The sequence below is a fragment of the Spermophilus citellus genome (genome assembly GCF_964194105.1).
Source record: "Spermophilus citellus genome assembly, chromosome: 10".
NCBI classification, from domain to species: Eukaryota; Metazoa; Chordata; class Mammalia; order Rodentia; family Sciuridae; genus Spermophilus; species Spermophilus citellus.
The window spans coordinates 68578288-68601413 of NC_138197.1; the positions used below are offsets into that span (position 1 = coordinate 68578288).

At 38.3% G+C, this 23126-nt stretch overlaps 1 protein-coding gene across 6 annotated transcripts; it reads right to left on the reverse strand.

Moving 5' to 3' along the window:
• Window positions 1–126: 126 nt before the first annotated feature.
• On the reverse strand, window positions 127–23126 carry KANSL2 (KAT8 regulatory NSL complex subunit 2). Of its 6 annotated transcripts, none has more exons than XM_081311031.1 (10): window positions 22847–23126; window positions 22012–22270; window positions 20437–20615; window positions 19988–20102; window positions 15076–15243; window positions 14593–14755; window positions 13430–13526; window positions 8852–9105; window positions 2178–2297; window positions 127–884 (listed from the first exon to the last, which is right to left on the reverse strand). In XM_081311031.1, the coding sequence occupies exons 1-10, from the start codon at window positions 22974–22976 to the stop codon at window positions 753–755; spliced, it is 1617 nt and encodes a 538-aa protein (XP_081167157.1). In that variant the 5' UTR covers window positions 22977–23126; the 3' UTR covers window positions 127–752. The 6 variants fall into 6 exon arrangements, with proteins under 6 accessions (XP_081167157.1, XP_081167158.1, XP_081167159.1 ...); XM_081311032.1 differs by having other exon boundaries at window positions 8954–9105; window positions 22847–23125; XM_081311033.1 differs by lacking the exon at window positions 22847–23126 and adding an exon at window positions 22513–22838.

A 23126-nucleotide genomic window follows, 5' to 3' on the forward strand; every position in this document is an offset into this window, starting at 1 on the left:
ACCAAACTGAGGTACTAAAAATTTATTTATTCCCCGGGACAGAACTATACCTGCCTCATTTTCCATCTCCCAAAGACAGCTCCCTAATAAGACATACATTCAAATACAAACAAAACACGCATTCAATTCAGGCAACTGTTTTACATTTTCATAACATTTTAACATTTAATAGAAACTATATACAATAAATTTTTACTATATTTTACATAAGATAGCCACTGCAGAAATTTACATAGATTACAAGCAAGATGAATAGTTAAGGTGGGCCCAGTCCTTAACTGTCTCAGGATAAGGATGGGAGTTCACTGGAGAAAGGGTGCAAACTGTTCAATTAAGTGGAGATGAGGAAAAGCTAAACTGTAGGCCTTTAGATAAAGATAACCAGGCACTGGGGTGACCAATATCTCAACGGCACCATTTATAAAAACAACCCTCACCTAATCATCTATGTGGATTTTTGTCTGTGACTTAAGAAATCCCATTACAAAGAATCACTTTCCCCTTTGGCACAGTCCCAAATACTGAATTTCAGAGATAGGTAATCCCTATCTTCCTTGCCCATGGTGGAAAGAAACACAACTTTGACACTACTGGCCCATCCCCCTATGTATGGTTTTATTTAACTACGGCACTCTATAACCCAGAACAAAACAACTGGGTTGCCCCTGTTTAGTGAGAGATGATCAGAGATACTTGTTTGAAGAATGGGAAAGTGAAATCCACGGAAGGCATATGGTTCCCAGAACAAACTGTCAACTGCTAGAAGTGGATTCTGGTTTTCCATTTGCAGTAGCCAATCCACTTTGAGGCAATGGTGCACAGGCTTTCTCAGAATTTCGAGATCCCTGGGACCTGTAACCATCTCCAACCATTTGCATCTGGCCCTATTAAAGGAATAAAGGTACTATGATTAGTAAAGCATTCACTGGAAGGGAGTATGGGGAGGGGAATCAGGAATGACAGGAGAATGAATCAGATATAAATTCCCTATGTTCACATACGAATACACAAACAGAATAACTAACTCCACATCATGTTCAACCACAAAAATTGTATCCTACTTAGAGTAAGTTATACTCCATGTATGTATAATATGTCAAAATACATTCTACTGTCATGTATATCTAAGAAGAACAAATAAAATTTAAAAAAAAAAAGAATTTAAGTCTCATGAAGGAAAAAAAATCATTCTCGATGCTCTGAAACCTTAATTATGAATCTATCAATTCCCATTTACATTCAGAATATTAAAACAATTCTGGGGAGCTGCTCTTCCCAATACTGCCTAATCTTAAAGAGTCTGAAATCATTACTTGGCATTCTTGAAGCTCTCCCAGTAGAAGAGAGAACCGTGGATTGTTTCTTCCAAATGAAACAGCCATTCTCGACTAAGGTCCCAGAACAGCCAATGAACCATAGAAGATAAGTTTTTTAGGCCTCTGCTTGAAACCAACAGCTATAGTGTAACTGCTGGTCTTCAGTCAGGGCCACTGGTATCCAACCTCAGAGAAAGAAGACAAATCACTACTGTTCCTTATTCTACAATGAGAATAATTCCATTAATGAACTCTCCCTTAAAAGGCACAATTTAGCCAAGCATAGTTGTGCACATCTGTAACTTGGAAGGCTGAAGCAGTAGGATCCCAAGTTCGAGGTTAGTCTTAGCAACTTTAGCAAAACCCTATCTCAAAATAAAATCTGGGATGTAGCTCATAGCATGCCTGGGTTCAATCTCCAGTATCAAAAAAAAAAAAAAGACAGAAAAAAATTTACTTACATTTCTTGTCTTAACCTTTCATTTTAAAAAATATGAAAACTAGGGACCATTATTCTAAGGTCCATCTACAAAATTGGAGCAAAAGGGCACTAAGAAGCAGAAAAAGGCTTCTTTCATTCCCTCATTTATTCATTTGCAATTCTGGGGATGAAACCCAGGGCCTAACATATTCTAAGGAAGTATTTTATCACCGAGCCACACCCAGCCTCAAAATGATATTTATTAAAAGTACCTTCCTTGTATGGTATTCATTAAGCAAAAGCTATTTGGGGACAGGCATCTTTATACTCTACTTGTGATGAGACCCACACTCCCTGGAGTACAGTTAGCAAACAAGGATCGCTTTGCCTGACCAGGTCACTGTATGATGGAAGGCTAATTAGGATTGTTCTTCACTTGCCAAGATATCCACTGGGCCTTCAGCAATTTCTTTGATTGAATGATCTTCAAGGGTTAATGAAGGATCAAAAAGCAAGGGTGAAGGAGGGCACTGCATACCATCACCAACAACATCCAAGTCCTACAAAAGAAAGAGAAAACCCTATTAGCAATACTAAGGGTACCAATAAACTGAAGTTGGCATGTTTTTCAGCAAACCTCAAAGCAATTCTGAGGTCCCTCCCTTACCCCTTGCCTACCAGAATGTTCAACAAATGAGACAAGATCCAAAAGCACTGAGAATTTTTTCTTGCTGCTGATTATGAAGCACAGACCAGTATAGTAGCTTTAAAAAAGCAAATTCCTAGGAAAATTCATAGAAAGTAGAACAGTGGTTACCAGGGGCTGAGGGAAAGGGGAAGAGGAGAGTTATTATTTAAAAGGTACAGAATTTATGCCAGGGTTGATGGAAAAATTCAAGAAAAGTACAGTAGGAATGGTTGTACAACACACTGAACATTGTTAATTAGCAATGTACATTTAGGAACAGTTAAAAATAAATTTTGTTATACATATTTCACCATAGTAAACAGTATTAAAAAAAAATATTCTGAGGTTACTGGAGTCAACATTTATGTTAACCAGTGATGAATCTAATGATAATCAGCAGAAGCATAAATTAAAATTAAATATTGCTTTAAAACTTTGGGCAATATGAGATTGTATGATGAATGTCCAAAGAGCCACATGCATGCAAGTGAAAGAGAGAAAAAGGGACAGTAGGAAAGGAGGGAACAGGAAACTCAAAAGACATCTGAAATATTATTCTGATTAAAACCCTATCCTCACAGAATAATTCATTTTAAATCTAACACAGTTCAATTGTTCCGTTAAAAAAAAAAAAAAAAGACATTGCTAGACATGGTGAGGTATACTGTAATCCCAACAACTTGGAAGGCTGAGGCAAAAGGATCCCAACTTTGGGGATATAGCTCAGTTAGTAGAGTGTTTGTCTTGTATGCAGAAGACCCTGGGGGTTCAATCCCCAGCACCACAAAAAAAAAAAAAAAAGAAAAAAGAAAAAAGAAAAAAATCCCAAGTTCAAGGCCAACCTGGGCAACTTAGCAAGACGCCATCTCAAAACAAAAATAAAAAGGACTGGAGATATAGCTCACTGGTATAGCTCTTGCCTAGCATGCCTAAGACCCTAAGTTCAACCCCAAATACCATCAAACAAATATCAGAAAAAGAAATATTCTAAACCACATTTCTTCCAAATGAATTGGCCTTTCCCACTGAGATACTGAATAGCCAACAGACCAAGGGAAGTTATCTCTTGGCTCCCATTTGAAACCAATAGCTACAGCAAACACTGGTCTTGATTCAGGGCCTAAGGCATGGCAAAGGTTCAAGTGATACATCAACCTAACTTCCATGCCACTGCTAGGAATCTAACACTAAATTCCCCCTCCCCCATAAAAATACCCAAGGGTTGGTACTCCCTGGTACCCTTTATAGAGGTACGATGCTTTTAGCTATCTAGCTTCGTGAGAAGCTTAGTTTATGCTTTAAAATAAGTCAAAGAATTTGCAGTCCTTTCCCCTTTTGTTGATGTGCCAATCAGAAAGAAAAAGAAAGAAAGAAAGAAAGAAAATAACATCTTCACAATTGAGGGGAAAAAAAGAAGTGAAGAACCTACCATACTTAAAACTGCTCAATCAAAGAACAAAGAAAAGAAGAAGTTCACTAGCTAACATTCACTTCAGATTATTGGAAACTTCTGTACTATCCACAGAAACCAGTGTTCTCACACATTAGGACCATAAAATGTTTTCTATAATTCTTTTACTAAACACAATCATTATATAAATAATTAGCTTAGAGCAAGGCATGGGGGTACACATTGGGAGGCTGAGATAGGAGGACTGCCAAGTTTAAGCCCAGCCTCAGCAACTTAGGCCCTAAGAAACTCAGCAAGACCCTAACTCAAAATGAAAAATAAAAAAGGCTGGGATGTGGCTCAGTGGTTAAGTGGCCCTGGGTTCAATTCCTGGTACAAAAAAAAAAAAAAAAAAAAACTCTAAAAAGGGCTGGAGATGTAGTTCAGTGGTAGAGCACCCCTGGGTTAAATCTCCAGTGAAGAAAAAAAAGTAGCTTGGAATTAAAAGAAACCACTTAAGCAATAAAGTAAAAAGGATCCAAGTCTCAAGATAATAATGGAATGGGAATGTTTTCAAAGGAAAAATAAGTACAGGAAACATTTCTCTTAACATATAGAACACGTAGTCCTTTACCAATTAAAATTGGGAAAACGAACCTAAAATAAGAGAAGATCAACAAGTGACATCAGCAACATTGTAGAAACAGCAGCTCTGGTTCTCCGTCCACCCACAAGGGTATCACATAAACACTCTACTCATGGGATCAATTCCCTCTGAGAGAAAGCTGGAGTAGCTGTTTGCTCCTACCCACTGGGCAATTTGAGAAAATAATCACATGTAAGAAAGGACAGGAAAAGAAGAGGAACATGAGGCCAGGAGCCCAGCTCTAGGCACAGCACCTAAAACTGGAAAAGTAATCCCCAACATTCTGGCTTCTCCCTATATGGAGAAGAGGATTTGGGCTTCACACTGGGAGCAGAGGAGAATACACACCAAGTTTCTCCAGATCACAGGGGAAAAAAGCAACAGACTTAAACAGAGCACAGCACTTCCAAGGACTTCATTCCCCAGGAGCAGTGTAGAGAGGTTACTTAAAAAACAATCCATTTTCCCCTTACATCAAGCATCTAACTTTACAGCTAGGAAGTTTAGGGACTACATCCTGAACCTCCTAGCTCTGGAAGCAGACTTTCATATGTGCCTTTTTAGACCATGGAGAATGGGGGTAAAATGGTGGTTTTATACAGGCACACAAGCACTTTCAAGAGCTTCTTCTCCCAGGAGCAGTGGGGGAAGGAGGGGGTAAAAAGCAAATCCTATTTCTCCTGTGAAGGACTCTATGTAGGCATCAAATGCCCCAACTTTAACAACTACCTCCCCAAAAGACTCCATTCTAAATCTCAACCTTTGTGAATAGAAAAAAACCAGGCATATACAAGTCTCCCTAGGTCAGAGAACAGAGGTAATTTTAAGTGAGCAAAAGGGCAGAGTGATTAGCAAAAGTCATGCCTGATCAATTTGATGATACATATATTTGGGGGGAGGGTGGGTACCAGGGATTGAACTCAGGTGCACTAGACCACTGAGCCACATCCCCAGCCCTATTTTGTATTTTTTTTTTATTTACTGTTTAGTTGTAGTTTGTTTTATTTATTTTTACGCGGTGCTGGGGATTGAACCCAGGGCGTCGCATGTGCTAGGCAAGCACTCTACTGCTAAGCCACAACCCCAGCCCCCATTTTGTATTTTATTTAGAAACAGGGTCTCACAGAGTTGCTTAGTACCTCATTGTTGCTGAGGCTGGCTTTGAACTAGTAATCCTCTGTTTCAGCCTCCCAAACCACTGGGATTACAAGCAGGTGCCATCATACCCGACCTTGATGATATATTTTTAAATATTTTAAAATTAAGATTTCTGGGGCTGGGGATGTGGCTCAAGCGGTAACGTGCTCGCCTGGCATGCGCGGGGCGCTGGGTTCAATCCTCAGCACCACATAAAAATAAAATAAAGATGTTGGGTCCACCAAAAACTAAAAAATAAATATTAAAAAAAATTTTTAAAAAAAGATTTCTTAATTGTCAGGAAATAGCCTATAATATCTCACAATCATTATTAATTTGTTTAAATATTCACTAAAATAAGCAACTATCCATCTACAACTACAAAAAAATAAAAAGAAAGCAAAGAGCCTGGGGCTGTGGCTCAGTGGTTAAGACCTCTGGATTCAATCCCTGGTACCTAAAACAACAAAAAAATAAAGAAGTGTGGGAAAAGTATATAACATTTTGTTTTGTTTTTGTAATGCTAGAGATTGAACACAGGGGCCTTCAGCATTCTAGGTATGTACTGTACCACTGAGCCATATCCCAGTCCAGAAGTACAAAATATTTATGTGTGTGTGTGCGCACATGTCTATATATAATACCATATAATACACAAACACACATATACATATATATGCACTAGGTGGTCAAAAACAGTGGTTTTTGACTCAGTGGTTGAGTGCTTGCCTAGCATATGCAAGGCCCTGGGTTCAATCCCCAGTACTGCAAAAAGTAAAAGAAAAACCAAAAAGAGGTTAAAGGGGAAAAGCAAAAAGGTCAAAACAGAAATGATTATAGAAATTATTACCAAAATAAAAATTAACAACCTAGTACATGTGTATTCTACAAAACACATGTACTAATTTCTACCTGTGTACATAAGAGATTTTGGTTATACAGTGCTTTTTATTAGGTGATTAAACCTTACAAAGATGTTCATATTACAAAATGAAGTGAGCAAAACTCTGTCTTTATCATCCTGAGGCTATCATTTAATCTCTTCAAAATAATCTTGGGGCTGGGGTTGTGGCTCAGCAGTAGAGTGCTTGCCTAGCATGTACAAGGTCCTGGGTTCGATCCTCAGCACCACATATAAATAAATAAAAAAATAAAGATATTGTGTACAATAAATATTTTAAAATAATAATAATAATAATTATAGTAATAATAATCTCATTGGCATTTTGAGAAGCAGTGGAATACAATCTCTGAAGTCTCTTCCTAGCCTCATATTCTATGAAAGAAACATTTTTAAAAGGCAATTATAAACCCATGCACTAGCACATACCTGTAGTCCCAGAATTCAGGAGGGTGAGGCAAGAGGATCTCTTGAGCCCAAGAGTTCCTAAGACAAGTCTGGGGTACAGACTACAGACTCAAAAAAAAAAAAAAAAAAAAAAAAACTACCAAGTGGTTTAGTTTTTGTTTTATTTGGGGTTTTGTTGTTATTATCGTTTTTTGTATTGAGTATTGAACCCAGAAAATAGCCTATAATAACATCTCACAATCATTAATTTGTTTAAATATTCACTAAAAGAAACAAGAGTCATCCTTAAACATACTAGAGTGTTTACTACTGAACCACGTTCCCAGCCCTTTTTATTTTATTTTTTAACTATTTATATTTTAGTTACAGGTAGACAAATTATCTTTATTTTATATTTATGTGGTGCTGAGGTTCGAACCTAGTGTTTCACACATGCCAGGCAAGTACACTACCACTGAGCCACAGCCCCCTTTATTTTTTGAGACAGGGTCTTCACTGAGTTGCTTAGGGCCTTGTTAAGTCTCTATTGCTAAACCAGCCCTTGAATTTGTGATCTTCCTGCTTCAGCCTCCCAAGATGGTGAGATTACAGGTGTGCCCCATCTCCACCACATCCAGCCCTTTTTAAAAATTTGAGGACCTCATTAAATTTTCCTGGATGGTTTGAAACTTGCATTTCTGCCTCAGCCTCCCAAGTAGCTGGGATTACAGGTGTGGGCCACCACACCATTTGTGCTACCTTTCCTGTATTGTGGAATCTCAACCTGAAGGGTGTTAGATTTCACCTAACACTCAAAACCAAGAGACAACCAGAACTTCCGGTTTATAAGTGGTTCAGAGTGTCAATTGAAAAAGTTTGCTTTCTTTTGTCTAAAATAAGCACACTCCAAAAGATATATAGAGAGAGAATTGGAGAATTGAAAGTGTGTCCTCCCAAAAACTTGTACATGAATGTTCCATAACAGAATATTCCTTAAATGCCAAAAAGTAGAAACAGCTCAAATGTCCATCAACCTGATGGATTAAAAAAATGTGTTATGTCAACATAATGGATTAATTTTGCCACAAAAATGAATGAGGTAAAGCTGGGGTGGAGTGGAGTGGTGCACACTTATAGTCCCACCTATTTGGGAAGCAGAGGCAGAAGGACTGCAAGTTTGAGGCCAGACTTAGGAACTTAGCAAGACCCTGTCTCAAATAAGGACTAGGGCTGTCTGTAGCTCAGTGGTATAATGCTTGCCCTAGTATGCATGAGGCCCTAGGTTCAATTCCCAGTACCAAAAAAATAAAAAGAAAGAAATGAACTATTAATATAGACACTACAACATAAGTGAACCTTAAAAACATTATGTTAGGGGATACCAGGATACAAGCTTTGGCCCCCTTCTTCCTCCCAGGAGAAGTCTATGTTACCCCTTAAAAAAAAAAAAAAAAAAAAAAAACCTGCTTTATATGCTTAAAAAAATTATGCTAAATGAAAAAAAAAGCCTGGCACAAAAGTTTCAGATTTATATGAAATGTCCAGAAGAAGCAAATTTACAGACAAAATGTGTATTAGTGATTGACAAAGGATTGGGGAGGGCAGAATGAAGAGAGTTAGCTTTCTTTCTGGGATGATAAAAATATTCTGAAATTAGGTAGTGACAATTGGCTACATGTGGATAAACCAAAGGGGGGAAAATCCTATTATCATATATTTTGAAAGGGAACACTTATAATGTATGAATTTTATCTCCAAAAAAATACAGAAAAAGCAGGCTGGGAAAAAAAAAAAAAGGTAGAAAGTCTCTTAATGAATATGTTAACACACAAATACAACCATATATTTATCACTTCAAAAACTTTTTTTAACAGTTCTCCTGACCACAACAGACTAACTATTCTCACCATTAATAAATACGGCCTTGTCTCAAGGGCCAATCAGAGCAGAGCTTCTCTAACTTACATCACTGAACTCCAGTGGTAAACTCTCAGTGGGCTGAAGCTCAGCAGCACTCAAGTACAGATCCATGGGGCCGGCTTCCAGATCGTCTGGCACAGACAGTACCTGCTCGGGCTTATACATCTGAGGAGGCAACTGGAAGTGCAGTGGACAGCAGGGATCCTCAGAGAGGCTTATAGGAACTGGTTTGTTGCAAGGTACCTCTTCAGATCCCTGGCAGCATTTGAAGAGAACCTGATTCGTATCCTGACAAATATCTGTAGAAAAATGGTCAAGGGAAATATAACAACAACTATCGGAGGTACAAAATATAGTAGAGTTGACAATACATTTCATGCAGAAAACCAAATGCAGTTAGTAATTTTTAAAGTTACTTCTCAAAGTGAGTGGCATTTCCTAACATTTAATTCTAGCTCTACGAGTAATTTAAAACCAACAAGTCCCCAACCTCCTTTCCAGGATCCTAGTCACTTAAACTAAACATACTAATCCTATTCTCCCCATGACAATACTAAGCAAGTAGTAATAACACTCCTAGGAACATAAACCTACTCAGAAGAAACAAGGGATAGCAAAAGCAAATAGTTTGCAGAAGCCCCTACCAACCCCTACAATAATCAAGATATACAGTGTGGTTTCTGCTGTTAAGAAGAGTAGCTTGGGTCTAGGGATACAGCTCAGTTGGTAGAGTGCCTGCCTCATATGCACAAGGCCCTGGGTTCAATCCTCAGCACCACACACACACAAAAAAAGTGGCTAAGTTTGCAAAAAAAAGAAATTGCACCTTGTTTGTAATGAGAAATTCTTTTAAAATAGCACTGTATTAGGGAAAACAGAAATTCTACTATTAATATTTACTAATTAACACATCGAGAGGAAATAATAAATTTCCATGTTTTTTTTTTTTTTAAGAGGATGATAGTACATGAGAAATCCTCTCATGATCTTAAAAGGAGTAAGACAATACTGCTTATGAGGGACCATGGAAAAGTACTCCAGGAACAACACTCCAAGAGCTCTACAATAACTTTTGTTAAGGGTAAAGCAGAAAGGGCTATATTTCCAAGTTGGCAAAGAATCAAAATTTAAATCATGAGCTAGACATGGTGGTGCACTTCTGTAATCCCAGCAAGAGGCTGAGGCAAGAGGATGATGAAAAGTTCAAGACCAATCTCAGAAATTTATTGAGACCCTATCCCAAAGCAAAAACCAAAAAGGACTAGAAATGTAGCTCAGTGAGCACCCCTGGATTCAATCCCCAATACCAATGGGGGGGGGGGGAGGGGAGAATCATGATTAGATAATAAATTTCAAGTTCAGTTACTCTATAAAATACATTTCATGCAAGTGTTACCATTTCTTAAAATCTTAAAATGTGGTCATTTCCCCTAAATTAATAAACAAACATGGTTTTAAACCTGAATATTTTTAACTAGAAAATACAATTTTCTTTAAACTGATTATACCAGGATTATTAAATCATGGATAATTTTCATCTCAAATATTCTAAGATAATTTTAAAAATTAAAAACATCTATTGGGAGGCTTAGGTAGGATGATCACAAGTTCAAAGCCAGCCTCACCAACTTGGTGAGACCCTGTCTCTAAACAAAATATAAAAAGGGCTGGGGATGTGCTTAGTGGTTAAGTGCCTCTGAGTTCAATCCCCAGTACCAAAAAAAAAAAATCTAATGTACATTATGATTTTTTAAACCAAATACACCTTCTGGAATAAAGCCATTTCTCTTTGGGCATGGTGGCACACACCAGTAATCCCAGCAACTCAGGATTACAGGAGGCAGGAGAATCTCAAATTCAAGGTCAGCCTTATTAACTTAGATCCTGACCCAAAATATAAAATAAAAAAGGCTGGGAATATAGCTCAATGGCAATGTATCCCTGGCTTCAATATCCCAGTACCAACAGTAACCAAAAAAAAAAAAAAAAAAACCCTTTCTTTCCAGCCATACTTGGAAATCGTTTAATTCTATGCCAGTAGTTTCACACTTGTGACAGTACTGGCACTATGGGCTGGTAAGATGTAGATGTAGAATGTTTAGTAATATCATCCACTAGCTGTCAGTAGCATTTCCACCTCTGGCCCAACCAAAATTTTCCCCACACATTGCCAAATGGACAACAACCAGCCCCCTGTTGAGAAACACTACTCAAAAGGACAGTAGATAGTACAAAGTAAATATAATACTTATTGAATAAACCTAAGAACCTCTATTTGCACGCTTATGAGCTTTAGAAAACCTAAGCAATATGTCTAATGGGCTAAAGAAATTCAATTTTATTTAAATTATTAATATTTAAAAATCTTAATTTGCTAAATATTTCAACTAGAATTTTTCCCATTTGACTTCAATGGACTTTCACAAAAGTCCCTTATCTATTTAATTCCACAATAGCCTAGAAACCACCCCCATTCTCCTCCACCCGATTTCCTTTCAGAAAGGGACGAGAGAGATAAAAAGGGAATGATTGACCTACAACTAGAGTCTGGGTCTTTCACTCAGTCCAGTGCTGTCTCCATTAGACCAGAGTAAAGAGTTAACAGGTCACCAATGGCAGTCGCATCTTTCTCTGGGATGAGGACTTAAGGAAGGGTAAGTAACTTAGGAACTATGGAAAGGAAAAGAGCATATAAGGAAAAATACTTCCTTTGTTAAATACAGTTCCTCTTCAACTTTGCTTTTTAAAATATTTATATCCTAACATACTATTTGAGTACAGCATTATAAGAAATGTCAAAAATAGTCTTTAATATCTATAAACTGGGTTTTCTCTACTAAATTCAAGTTTCCTTTTAAAAAAATTATACAGAAACAGAAAAAAGGATATTCATACCATGCAAAAATGATTACATTATATTCCTTCTCAGTATTTAGTACCATGCAGTTAAAACATAATCTACAGAAATCTATATCCTATTTTTCTCACTATAATTTTTCTCTTCACTCATAAATTGTTAAATGTTTAGTGCAAAAAATCTGTTGTGCCATAATTTATTTCCCTATTCCTCATCTCTAAACAAGGCTGTCTCCAATTAGACTTTGGGGTGGGGTAGGGAGACTAGGGGCTGAACTCAGGGGCACTCAACCACTGAGGATGAGCCACATCCTCAGCCCTCTTTTGTATTTTATTTAGAGACAGAGTTGCTCAGCACCCCTCTTTTGCTGAGGCTGGCTTTGAACTTGCAATCCTCCTGCCTCAGCTCCAAAAGCTGCTGGGATTACAGGCGTGTGCCCCTGTGCCTGGCTTAGAATGTTTTTTTTTTTTTTTTTTTTTTTTTTTTGAGAATTTCAACATTTATTTTTAACTTTTCAGTGGACTCAACATTCTTGTTTGTATGTGGTGCTGAGGATCGAACCCTGGGCCGCACACATGCCAGGTGAGCACCCTACCGCTTGAGCCACATCCCCAGCCCTTAGAATGTTTTTTGTTTAAGTATTTGACTGCATTTGATTATCTTCTTAAATTTCCAGGGGCAAAAACTGCCTTATCAAAGAAGAATTATTTTCGAACTGCTTCACAAAAAGCTTTTATCAATTTATATTCCAACTGAAATATATATTTTAAATATTAATTTAACCTTCAACTACTTTTGAAATTTATCCACTAATAAAAAAACTTACATTTTAAAAATTTTTTTAGTTGTAGATGGACACAATATTTTTTAATTTATTTTTATGTGGTGCTGAGGATCAAACCCAGTGCCTCACATGTATGCAGCAAGCACACTACAACCTCAGCCCTAAAATTTACATTTATTTTAAAATGTATGTACAAATATCAAAATTAGGTTTTAAATTTTCCTTGTTTTACTTATCTCTTCCGTTTAGAGTAAAATAAACACTAACTACAGGCCATTTCTATTAACCGTCTACAGACAACCTCTGTCCAATTATGTTTTACGCATTTATCTTTACTTTCTAATTACTTAGCACAACATTTTATACATTAATGACAGTAATCCTTTATCAGACATTTAGTGCAATAATTAATAAACTGGCAAAATACTTAATAACAATAGTAGCTGGGATATAGGCAGGTGCCATAAATGCTGGCTAAGAAAATACATACCAATTTCCAAATATTTGGTATGTCTTACAAGGCAAATGAAATCCACCAAAATTCATGTTTTTCATTTAAAGAGCATATTTAATAAGTATTTTTATGACAAAAAGTAATTTTTTCAATCAATACCTAAAACCAAGATGCAATTTCAAAATCTAATAATAAAGTTTTATAGTCAAATGGTATATGTAGTCCTACAGCAGAATCAAGAGACATGATGAGATTAATTGAAAAATTAGCCCACATCTATCACTAATGATTCAAATGTTTCTTTCTAATGAATTGACCATTACATTTCCAAAGTTCTGAAATGGCCAACAGACCATAGAAAGACGTTTCTTTAGGCTCCTGCTTGAAACCAACAGCTTCAACAAACTGCTGGCCTTGATTCAGGGCCAAAGGTTCAAAGGCCTTCAATTAAGCAAATCAGCAAAGATTCTCACTAGCCCTCATCTAACTACAAAATCAGAACCCCAAAAGGCAGTTTTAAAAAGATACGGGTAAGGCAGTGTCTGGTCATTGGGAGAGACTGATTGGAACAACGAACATCATCCACAAAGGCCAAGCACCTCTGACTAGAACGAGTGGTATGGGCCTAAAATGAAGAAAAAAGATAAAAAAGACAAACCCACAAAAGAACATACAACCAATTATCATAAGAATACTTAGTTATATAATAAAAGTACATCCTCAAGGCCAGAAAATTCAATATTTAATAAACTAATATTATGCAATAAAATAAAATTTAAAACCTTACATACAAAAAAATGAGTCAACATTAATCCCAAATACCCCTTTCCAGATTATACAAGCATAAAACAGTAGTTTTATCATCTAGAGAGGCACATATGAAAGTCTGCTTCCAGAGCTAGGAGGTTCAGGATGTTAACTTCAATCTGAAAATACCACATGGAAAACTACAGGAATAAACAATTTAAGAGTTTAGAATAATTTTTACACTTATATTGTTACTATTGTCCTATTTTATTGTGGTATTATTGTTAATCTTTTACTGAACATAATTTACAAATTAAACATTATCGTTAAGTATATACATATAGGAGAAAACATAACATATAAGTTCAATAGTATCTTTGGTTTCAGGCCTCCAGGTCTTAAAACATATTCCTTCACATATGAAAGCAGTAGTGTATAGCTTTCAATCTAATTTGTCCTTAGCAGCAGAATCCTTTTTAAAACTGTAACCTTATTGGTAGTCTCAACAAATCATAGATAAGAGTGATTGCTTAACTCTTCTTATCAACCTCACTTCCTGACATGCATTTGCTCCTATTCTTCCACCTTTCTTCCCACTTTTATAAACAAATTCTCAAAATTTAAAAATAAGATTCTTAAGCAACTTAGGCTTAATTTGTGCCTATTTCTGAAGACTCTCTGGACCAAAGAATTTTGAAATCTATCCCAACCCCTCAATTTGAATACTGAGGCCCAGAAATTAAGCTGTCTGTGCAGGCACAGGGCTAGACAGTAGAAGACCAAGACTAGAGTCCATGTTTCCTAGCCCTCAATAAGTACTTTCACTACTAATCCAGTAAGTCAGATTTCAGAGCCAGGACTAGATATAGTGTTTTGCTAATTACTCCAACTCTACAAAGTGAGTAGTATATTAGAGGTATCTTAGAGATATATAAACAAATTACCTGTTGGGCGGCACCATCTGTGGCCAGCATTCTGCGTTCCTTTAGCTGCCTGTGTAGCAAGGCTTCTACTCCATAGCGTTGGCGATACCGTCGAAGACATTTTAATCGCTTTAAGTTCTCTCGTTCTTTGGCCAAAAGTCCCTCTGGCCCAGTAAGGAGACTACTACCTAAAGAATTACAAAAGTAAAAATGTAACTCACAGAGTAACCTATCAAGAATTCTTCTACAGCTGGGCACTGTGGCACACACCTGTAATCCCAGTGGCTTGGGAGGCTGAGGCAGGAGGACTGTGAGTTCAAAGGCAGCCTCAGCCAAAGCGAGGCACTAAGCAACTTAGTGAGACCCTGTCTCTAAATACAAAAATAGGGTTGGGGATGTGGCTGAGTGGTAGCACCCCCACACACACAAAAAAGAATGCTTCAGCAAAGTAACAAAAACAGAGGAAACTTCAACTCAAGATAAGCAGTTTCAACTGCATAAAACTTGCCTAAAGCTTCATGTTCCACTTTTCGATTATGTAAGTATCGACGCTTCTTCTCCTTCAGCAAATGCTGAAGTCGTTTAAACTGATCAATGTACAAAGACTGCAAACGAATCAGCTTCTCCCGCATAATCAGGGCCACTTCTTCAGCCGTGTAGACACCAGCATGTCTGGAATAAAACAAAGAATAAGAAAACACAGTAATAAAACCCAAGCTTAAAAGTAAGATAGTAAACAGGAATATTTTCACAAAATATTTTAACATTCAAGTTGTTATCAAAAGACAACAAAGCTGGGCATAGTGGTACACACCTGTAATCCCAGTGACCCAGAAGGCTAAGGCAAGAGGACTGAAAGTTCAAGGCCAGCTTTACTTGGCGATACCTCACCTCAAAAAAGGCCAAGGATGTAGTTAAGTGGTAAAGAGTCCCTGGGTTCAATTCTCAATCCTCACCAAAAAAAAAAAAAAAAAAAAAAAGAGGCACTGGAGTTGTACCTCAGTGGTGGAAGGCTTGCCTGACATCTACAAGACCTGAGTTTTAATCATCAGCACCACCAAAAAGAAAGAAAGAAAAATCTCAAAGATCTCACAAAATGGGGAGAGATATTTCCTTGTTTTTCCCTGTTGAGTTTTTGTTGTTGCTCTTGGTTTGTGGTACTGGAAATTCAACCCCAGCCCTTATTATTTATGATTTTGAGACAGGACCTCACACAGTTCCTAAAGCCACGCTGGAACTTAAGATCCTCCCTCAGTCTCCCAAATCGCTGGGACTATAGGCCCCGTGCCACCACACTTAGATTGCATGTTTAAACATTAATTTTTTTTAAAATCTACATTCTCATTTAATGACTTAATACAGAATAATCACTTACTGGTCAGGCAATGAAGAGTAACATAATATAGAATAACCACTTACAATATTCATAATATAATCAATAGGTTCTACCATTAAGTTCCAAGTTTTCAATTCTGCAAATATCTCAATGAAATTAAAAAGGTGAGCCAGGCATGGCAGCACACCTGTAATTCCAGCTCTCTGGGAGCTGACCAAGAGGACCACAGGTCTGAGGCAACCCTGAGCAACTTAGTAAGACACTGTCTCAAAATAAAAACTAAAAAGGGCTGGGATATAGCTCAGTGGTAGAGTGCCTGCCTAGCATATACAGGGCTCTAGGATCAATCCTCAGTACAAATTAAGAAAATAAAAAACTGGATAGTCACATAATCATACTAATTAAACATAAGGAGATATTTAACAACTAACATACATATTTAACAACTATAGCCCTAAAAATGCATATATTTATTAAGATGACATTTTTTAACTTTATTTTACTTTTTTTTTTTTTTTAATGTGGTGCTTAGGATCCAACCCAGTGCCTCACAAATGTAGGTAAGTGCTCTACCATTTAGCCACAACCCTAGTCCCAACATTTTTATTTTAATAATATCTCTGGGAAAGGAAATCATCTAGGAGCTCATGCCAGAAGACAAGGGAGGAAGAGGACCCAAACCAAGAGAAGTGGGAAGCTAAATAACCATTTAGAAGCTGCTATTCATGAGGCCATGAGTGAACTGGACAAAATGTCTGGGACTGTTCACCAAATCCCACAGGGAGACAGACAAATGAGACCCCCCAAGCCCAAGAGGAGGAAGATCTCCAGATAACAGAGACTACTCCACTAATGCCCAGTGTTTATCAAAGGAATATGCACAGATGTATCTGTATATAGAGGCAAAATCCCCACTTTGAACCCATTTCAAAGACCATGAGAGCAAGTTGTCATCGACTCTGGTGATCTTCCATGCAGTTTGCAGTATCCTCTTGCAAATCACAAGCAATTTTGTATTAGGATTTTAAAATCGGAGATGCATAAGATGTTGGTGGCATTGCTCTTTCTGAAAAGAAAGCCAAGATTCTAGACCTTCCTGAAAATCTGTCATCTTATTTTACTTTGCCCATTTATGCTCAAAAGGCATAATACAAGCAAGATTCAAGACTTTTCAATGTAGTGTATAAAATAAGTTATGCATTACTTGATTCATTTGGGGGATATGAACAAAAGATATCAACTAGCCATAACTGTAATATTGAATTAGTTTCTCTCTCTTCCATTCACTCTATCACATTTGCATTAGCCAAAGAGATAAGAATATTAGTAATTTATCTGTGTAAACAACCCAGAAGTGAATATGAAATCAGTGAGCCAAAAAGCAATAAACAACTCAAGCATGGGAAATCCTGCTGACAGTGGGAGTCTGATATAGAAAAATATATATATATATATAAAGCATTATCTTCAAATATGAAAGATTAATTTGTATCTATTGTAAATATGTATTATCAGCCTTATCTGCTTTTATACACACTGTGTGTGTACCTCAGTGACCTTTTATAAACCGGAAAAAATGGTTGATTTAATCATTTGTTATATAAATACAAAACTGTCTATAAATTGGAAAATTTGATGCCATATGGCTTCATAATATACAAACGTGTTTTGTAACATCATGCCTTTATGGGTTAAGTATAAATACACTGGATTGTCTGTGTAAAAAAAAAAATATATATATATCTCTGGGAAAATTAAAGAAAGCCTTATATTTAGTTATCTAATAGTTGAGAATGCTCAGAGCTTTATTTATCCTTTAGTATGTTTCTACTAGGAGAGACTGACAACTACCTAATACCTTTAACATTTCTGTCTTAAAGAAAATTAACTGATATTTTGATATACGGTATCTTACGAGTAAAACTGACATGAATTTGTCCTTTAGAATCTGATCTAGACTACTATTAACAAAATCATGTTTCTGGGCCTTCAAACTTTAATGTTGCTGGGTACAGTGGTACAACTCAGGAGGCTGAGGTAGGAGGATCACAAATTTAAGGCCAGGTTCTGCAACTTAGTGAGACTTTCAAAATCTATAATAAAAAGGACTGGTATATAGCTCGGTGACAGAGAACCTGAGTTCAAGCTCAAAACAGGGAAGAAGGGGAAAAAAAAAAAAAGCTTAGTGTTTAAAGGACACTTTGTGACCCTACAGAGTTATATATCAAAGCAGCAAGTTAGCCATCTAGAATTTAGAAAGCACAGTGGGGCAAAAAAAAAAAAAAAAAAAAGAATAGCCAGGCATGGTAGTGCACGCCTATAATCCCAGCAGCTTGGGAAGCTGAGGCAGGAGGATTGTAGGTTCAAAGCCAGCCTCAGTAACAGTAAGGCGCTAAGCAACTCAGGGAGACCCTGTCTCTAAATGAAATAGAAAATAGGCGTGAGGATGTGGGTCACTGATTGAGCATCCCTGAGTTCAATCCCCAGTACCCAAAAAAAAAAAAAGAATAAATGTTTAGTAATAAGTTACCATAGTTAAGAGAATCCTGCTAGAAAAATTCTCTTTCAAACTGCTACGCTAATTGTTACTAAAAAGCTGACTGAGAATGCTCAATAGAACTGGACAAAATTATTCTACTCAGAAAATATAATCCTCAATAACTTCAATATACCACAGAACTCCAAGTAATGGGGGAAAAAAATGCTACTTCAAGAATGAAAGCCCAACAATCAAAATACATTATCTCTCCCACTGTCTATAGTACTTTTTCCTGGGTCATAGAACTGTTAAGAGGCAGACGTCAGCAAAAGAAAAACTAGAGCTGGGAGGAATAGCTCAATGGTAGGCTCTAGGTAAGTTTAATTCCCAGCACTGAAGAAAAAAAAAAAATGAGGCCAGGTACAGTGGCGAAACATGTAATTTCATAAAGGCTCAGGATGCTGAGGCAGGAGAATTCCAAGTTCAAAGATAGCCTCAGAAACAACTTAGTAAGGCCCTAAGCAACTTAGTGAGATTCTGTCTCAAATTTAAAAAATGAAAAAGGGCTGAGTTGTAGCTCAGCAGTAGAGCACTTGCCTAGCAGGTGTGAGTGATTGGGTTCCATCCTCAGCACCACATAAAAAGAAATAAAGGTATTCTATAATCCCAGTGGCTCAGGAGGCTGAGGCAGGAGGATCTCAAGTTCAAAGCCACCCTCAGCAAAAGTGAGGTGCTAAGCAACACAAAATAGGGCTGTGTCCCTCTACAACTAAAAAAAAAAAAAAAAAAAAAAAAAATCATTAAGGGCTGGGGATATGGCTCAGTGGTAGAGTGCCCTGGGTTCAATTCCTGGTTTAAAAAAAAAAAGAAAAAGGAAACTAACCTAAACTCAAATCATGAGAAATATAATTATAAAACTCTAGAATATGAGACAAGTTTTGATATATTACACCTACTAAAGGATCATGGATTTCATGGGTTAAGTGAAAAGCAAAACCTTAGTAAGATATAATTAGGATGATTACTCACTTCTGTGTTTCTAAATCAGTTTCCACTTCTTTGGCATGAAACCAAAGCAAACTGTTATTTTCCTTTTTAAAAAGGAAATCCATAAACATGAAATTTTGCAAAATATGTAGTTACTGAATCACCTCTCTCCTGAGGTTTAGAACAACCACCTGTTCACATCCATTGTCTCTTCTCTAACTGGTCTAAGCATTTCTCATTTCCATGTCCAAAAAAACCTACTCTTTCCCCTACACTTTTTCATGTACAGAATTTAGTATTCAAAAATCTTCCTAGATTACAAATCTTCAAAAAAGAATCGAATCTTGGGTTGAGAATGTATCTCAGTGGCAGAGTGGTGGCGTAGCAAGCACAAGAACCTGGATTAATCCCCAGTACCATAAAAACAAAACAATCAAATTTTGCCTTGAAGCAAGATGGTGCTGACACTTTAAAATACAGAAGCTGTTACTGCTCACAAATATCTAAGTTGTATTTCCTCTTTGGTTATTAAGCTATTAGCAGCATGTCACACTACAATCCACATGCTAACTACATAAAATATTCAAAAATCCTTATGTGGAGTTACAACTTACTTTAGGGGATCTTCTTGATCACTGTCTATGCTATCAGCTTCACTGTCAGGGTCACCTCTCCATGTCTGATCCACAGTAATGGGTTCCTGGTCCCCATCACTCCAGCTGTCTTCATCTGAGGCAAGGAAGGGAGAGCAGTCATTAAGACTTCCCACCTCTGTAACTCCACCACACAAAACTAGATTACTTAGCAAATCAACCCAAACCTTAAAATTAAAAACACCATTTATATAAGGAAAAAAAAGTCACCAGCTCAGAAGAATAAACCTAAGCAAACTCTCCTTCAAATGCAAAGAACTGGTGAAGAACATAGCAACCCTGGAAGTTCATCATCCTCACCAAATTCCCAATGAATAATATTGCCAGATATGTTCAAGATACTTCAAACCAAAATAAATTCATTCTTAACCTTCTCCCACCTTTTTTATTCTAGGAGAAAAGATCCTTACCCAGTATTCGGCTGGCTTCACTGCGGCTACTTTCTGGAGTCTGAGAGCCCAGTTCTGTCTTAGCATATGCGCTCAGCTGGCACAAGAGTGTTTCACTCACAGGCCCTGGGTTGGTCTTCTTCATTTGAGCATGAAGTGCTAAGGCATTCCTACGGGCATGTTCAGCACAGAAGGACACCCTAAGAAGATATAAATATTAATATTTTATAGGTTCTCTCTTGAAAGGGTTCAACAATTTTTCATAGTCACTGATCTTTAGAGCATTTTCAGGAAACTGAAATGATATTACATTCACTCCTCAAATAGCCAATGAATCAGATGAATTTAACTAGCCTCTACCATTGAGCTACACTCCCGCCCACATTTGTTATTAAAGGGAAAAGCAGGTAGCTTATCCAGTGCACTAGCCATTAAACAAAACATTCCGACTATAACAATGTTGACATTATCTCATAACAAATAACAAAGAGATTAATTTTTCAAAATTAATTCTAGAAGGGTCATTTTCATATCAATCCACTGTAAGTAATAAGATGTAGGACACTTTTTTCCTTTGGTACTGGTGATTAAACCCACTGAGCTACATTCCATCCATTTTTTTACCCCTGTGGTACTGGGAATTGAACCCAGGGCCTTGTGCATGTGAGGCAGGCACTCTACCAACTGAGCTATAACCTAAGCCCCTATTCCATCCTATTTTTGATTTTGGGACAGACAAGATCTCTATTAAGTTGCTGAGGGTCTCATTAAATTGCTAAATTTGACTTCAAACATGGGATCCTCTTGCCTCAGCTTCCAGCTCAGCCTCCCCAGCTTCTGCAATTACAGACATCTACCTTCACCGCGCAGCCTGTGGGACAATTTTAAAACTGAAGTTTTACACAAAATTATCTAGAAGAGGTATGTTTCTACATGGATACCTTTGTTTATATGATGAAAGCTATGAAGTCTCTTCCAAAAAAATACACATATACACGACTTTGCCTATTATTTAACAAGGTACAAGCCAAAAGAGTCACCACCCCAGCATTAAGAATTTAGAATATCCCGGGCTGGGGATGTGGCTCAAGCGGTAGCCCGCTCGCCTGGCATGCGTGCGGCCCCGGGTTCGATCCTCAGCACCACATACCAACAAAGATATTGAAAAATAAATATTAAAAATTCTCTCTCTCCTCTCTCACTCTCTAAAAAAAAAAAAAAAAAAAAAAGAATTTAGAATAGCCCTTCATCTTACAGACAAGGAAAAAGATCCAGAGATGAACTAAGTGATCCAAATCAAGTGTCCTTCCAATTAATCACCATTGTATTTTGGTTTTTATTTTTTCCAAGGATATATTCATAAGTCCAACTTTAAAAGCATATAATCTAAAATTCAGCAGTTATGCCTAAGCCCAGAGATCATATCATATATCCCCCTTCTCACAAAAATAAAGGTGGGGAGGTTTGAGGATGGAGCTCAGTGGTTGAGTGGGCGCTCAGCATGCACGATTCCCTAGGTTCAATCCTCAGCACTAGAAGAAACAAAAATAAGAGCGACTAACGGCACAAACAACGTATGTATCTATACATATATACCCGTCTTTCTTCTCGGGTTTTGGGGCAGCACTGGGACATCTCTTTCCATTCTTTGTTGATATATAACTACACTGCTTGAAGGGTGCATTCTTGTCTTCAAGGATATGCTTAATGCAAAACTCCTGGCCCTCCAGGCGAGGTTGCGAGCACGGGCGATGAGTAAACGAACAAGACAGGAGCTCCTGAGACCTGGGCACTGGGGTGATCCTCCCCCGATTGGTTGGCAAGACGTGAATCCGAATCCTGTTCATACCAAAACCTGTAGGGTCACAAGGAAGATCAAAATGCCCTTACCCTTCCCGAAAATTCCTACTCCACAATGTCCGGATAGACCTCCGGTAGGTAAGTTTCTAAAGGACAGGCAGCAGGCGGCCTCGCGGGTACGCTCCATAACTCCCCCACCGCCTTCCCAAGTCTCCCTAGCACTGGAGACTTTGCCTCCCCTTTAACTTCTCCCTCCACGCCAGGCCCTACCCCGACACCCAGCCACGCTGACCGTACCTCCAGGACTCTCATGGCTGCAGCACGAGGGGAAGAGTGGCGCCAGCCCCACGTGGCCCTGCCGCAACGCCGCGCCCCGCCCCCGCTGCCCTGCACGCAGCCTTTGTCCCAGCCCGCCTCAGAGCTCACAGCTGGGCCCAGGCTGGCCTCGGGCTCAGTGCAAGCGCCATTTTGTCCTAAGGCTCCGCGCACCGAAGAAGCTGGCTCCCAGGAGTCTATAGTAGAAGAGCGACTCCGAAGCTGCCTGAGAAGGGGCAGCCGCTCTAAGACAACAGAAAGGGCGAAAAAACAGCCTAACTACAAAGGCGAAGAGCACGCAGGGCCGCCATCTTACCTCTTCCGCAGCGCTCCACCGCGCCGCTCGCCCTTCTCTGGCAAGCGCCAGCAGCTGCTACCTCGGCCCTGCTCTTTTCCGGGCTCCTAGCTGCTGATTGGCTGCTGCTCTCACGGCGCTGTGTCACCATTGGTCGAGGCCCGCCACTAACACGTCTGTAGGGAGCTGAACGCTGAGAAAATGCGCGACTGGAGCGACTGGGACGAACGTCGGTCAGCAACTCCCTCCGACCTCAGTGAGAAGGCGGGCTACCGCGCGAGTCTCGGGCCCAGGATGTTTT

Bases quoted from the DNA above. Each gene is read 5' to 3' on its own strand.
- KANSL2 (XM_081311031.1), bottom strand. From the start codon at position 22,976: ATGGTGACACAGCGCCGTGAGAGCAGCAGCCAATCAGCAGCTAGGAGC. The intron at 22,271-22,846 runs GTAAGATGGCGG...GTGACCCTACAG, and splicing joins GGTGGAGCGCTGCGGAAGAG to GTTTTGGTATGAACAGGATT. The intron at 885-2,177 runs GCAAGTGAAGAA...TTCCTTTAATAG, and splicing joins AAGGCCCAGTGGATATCTTG to GGCCAGATGCAAATGGTTGG.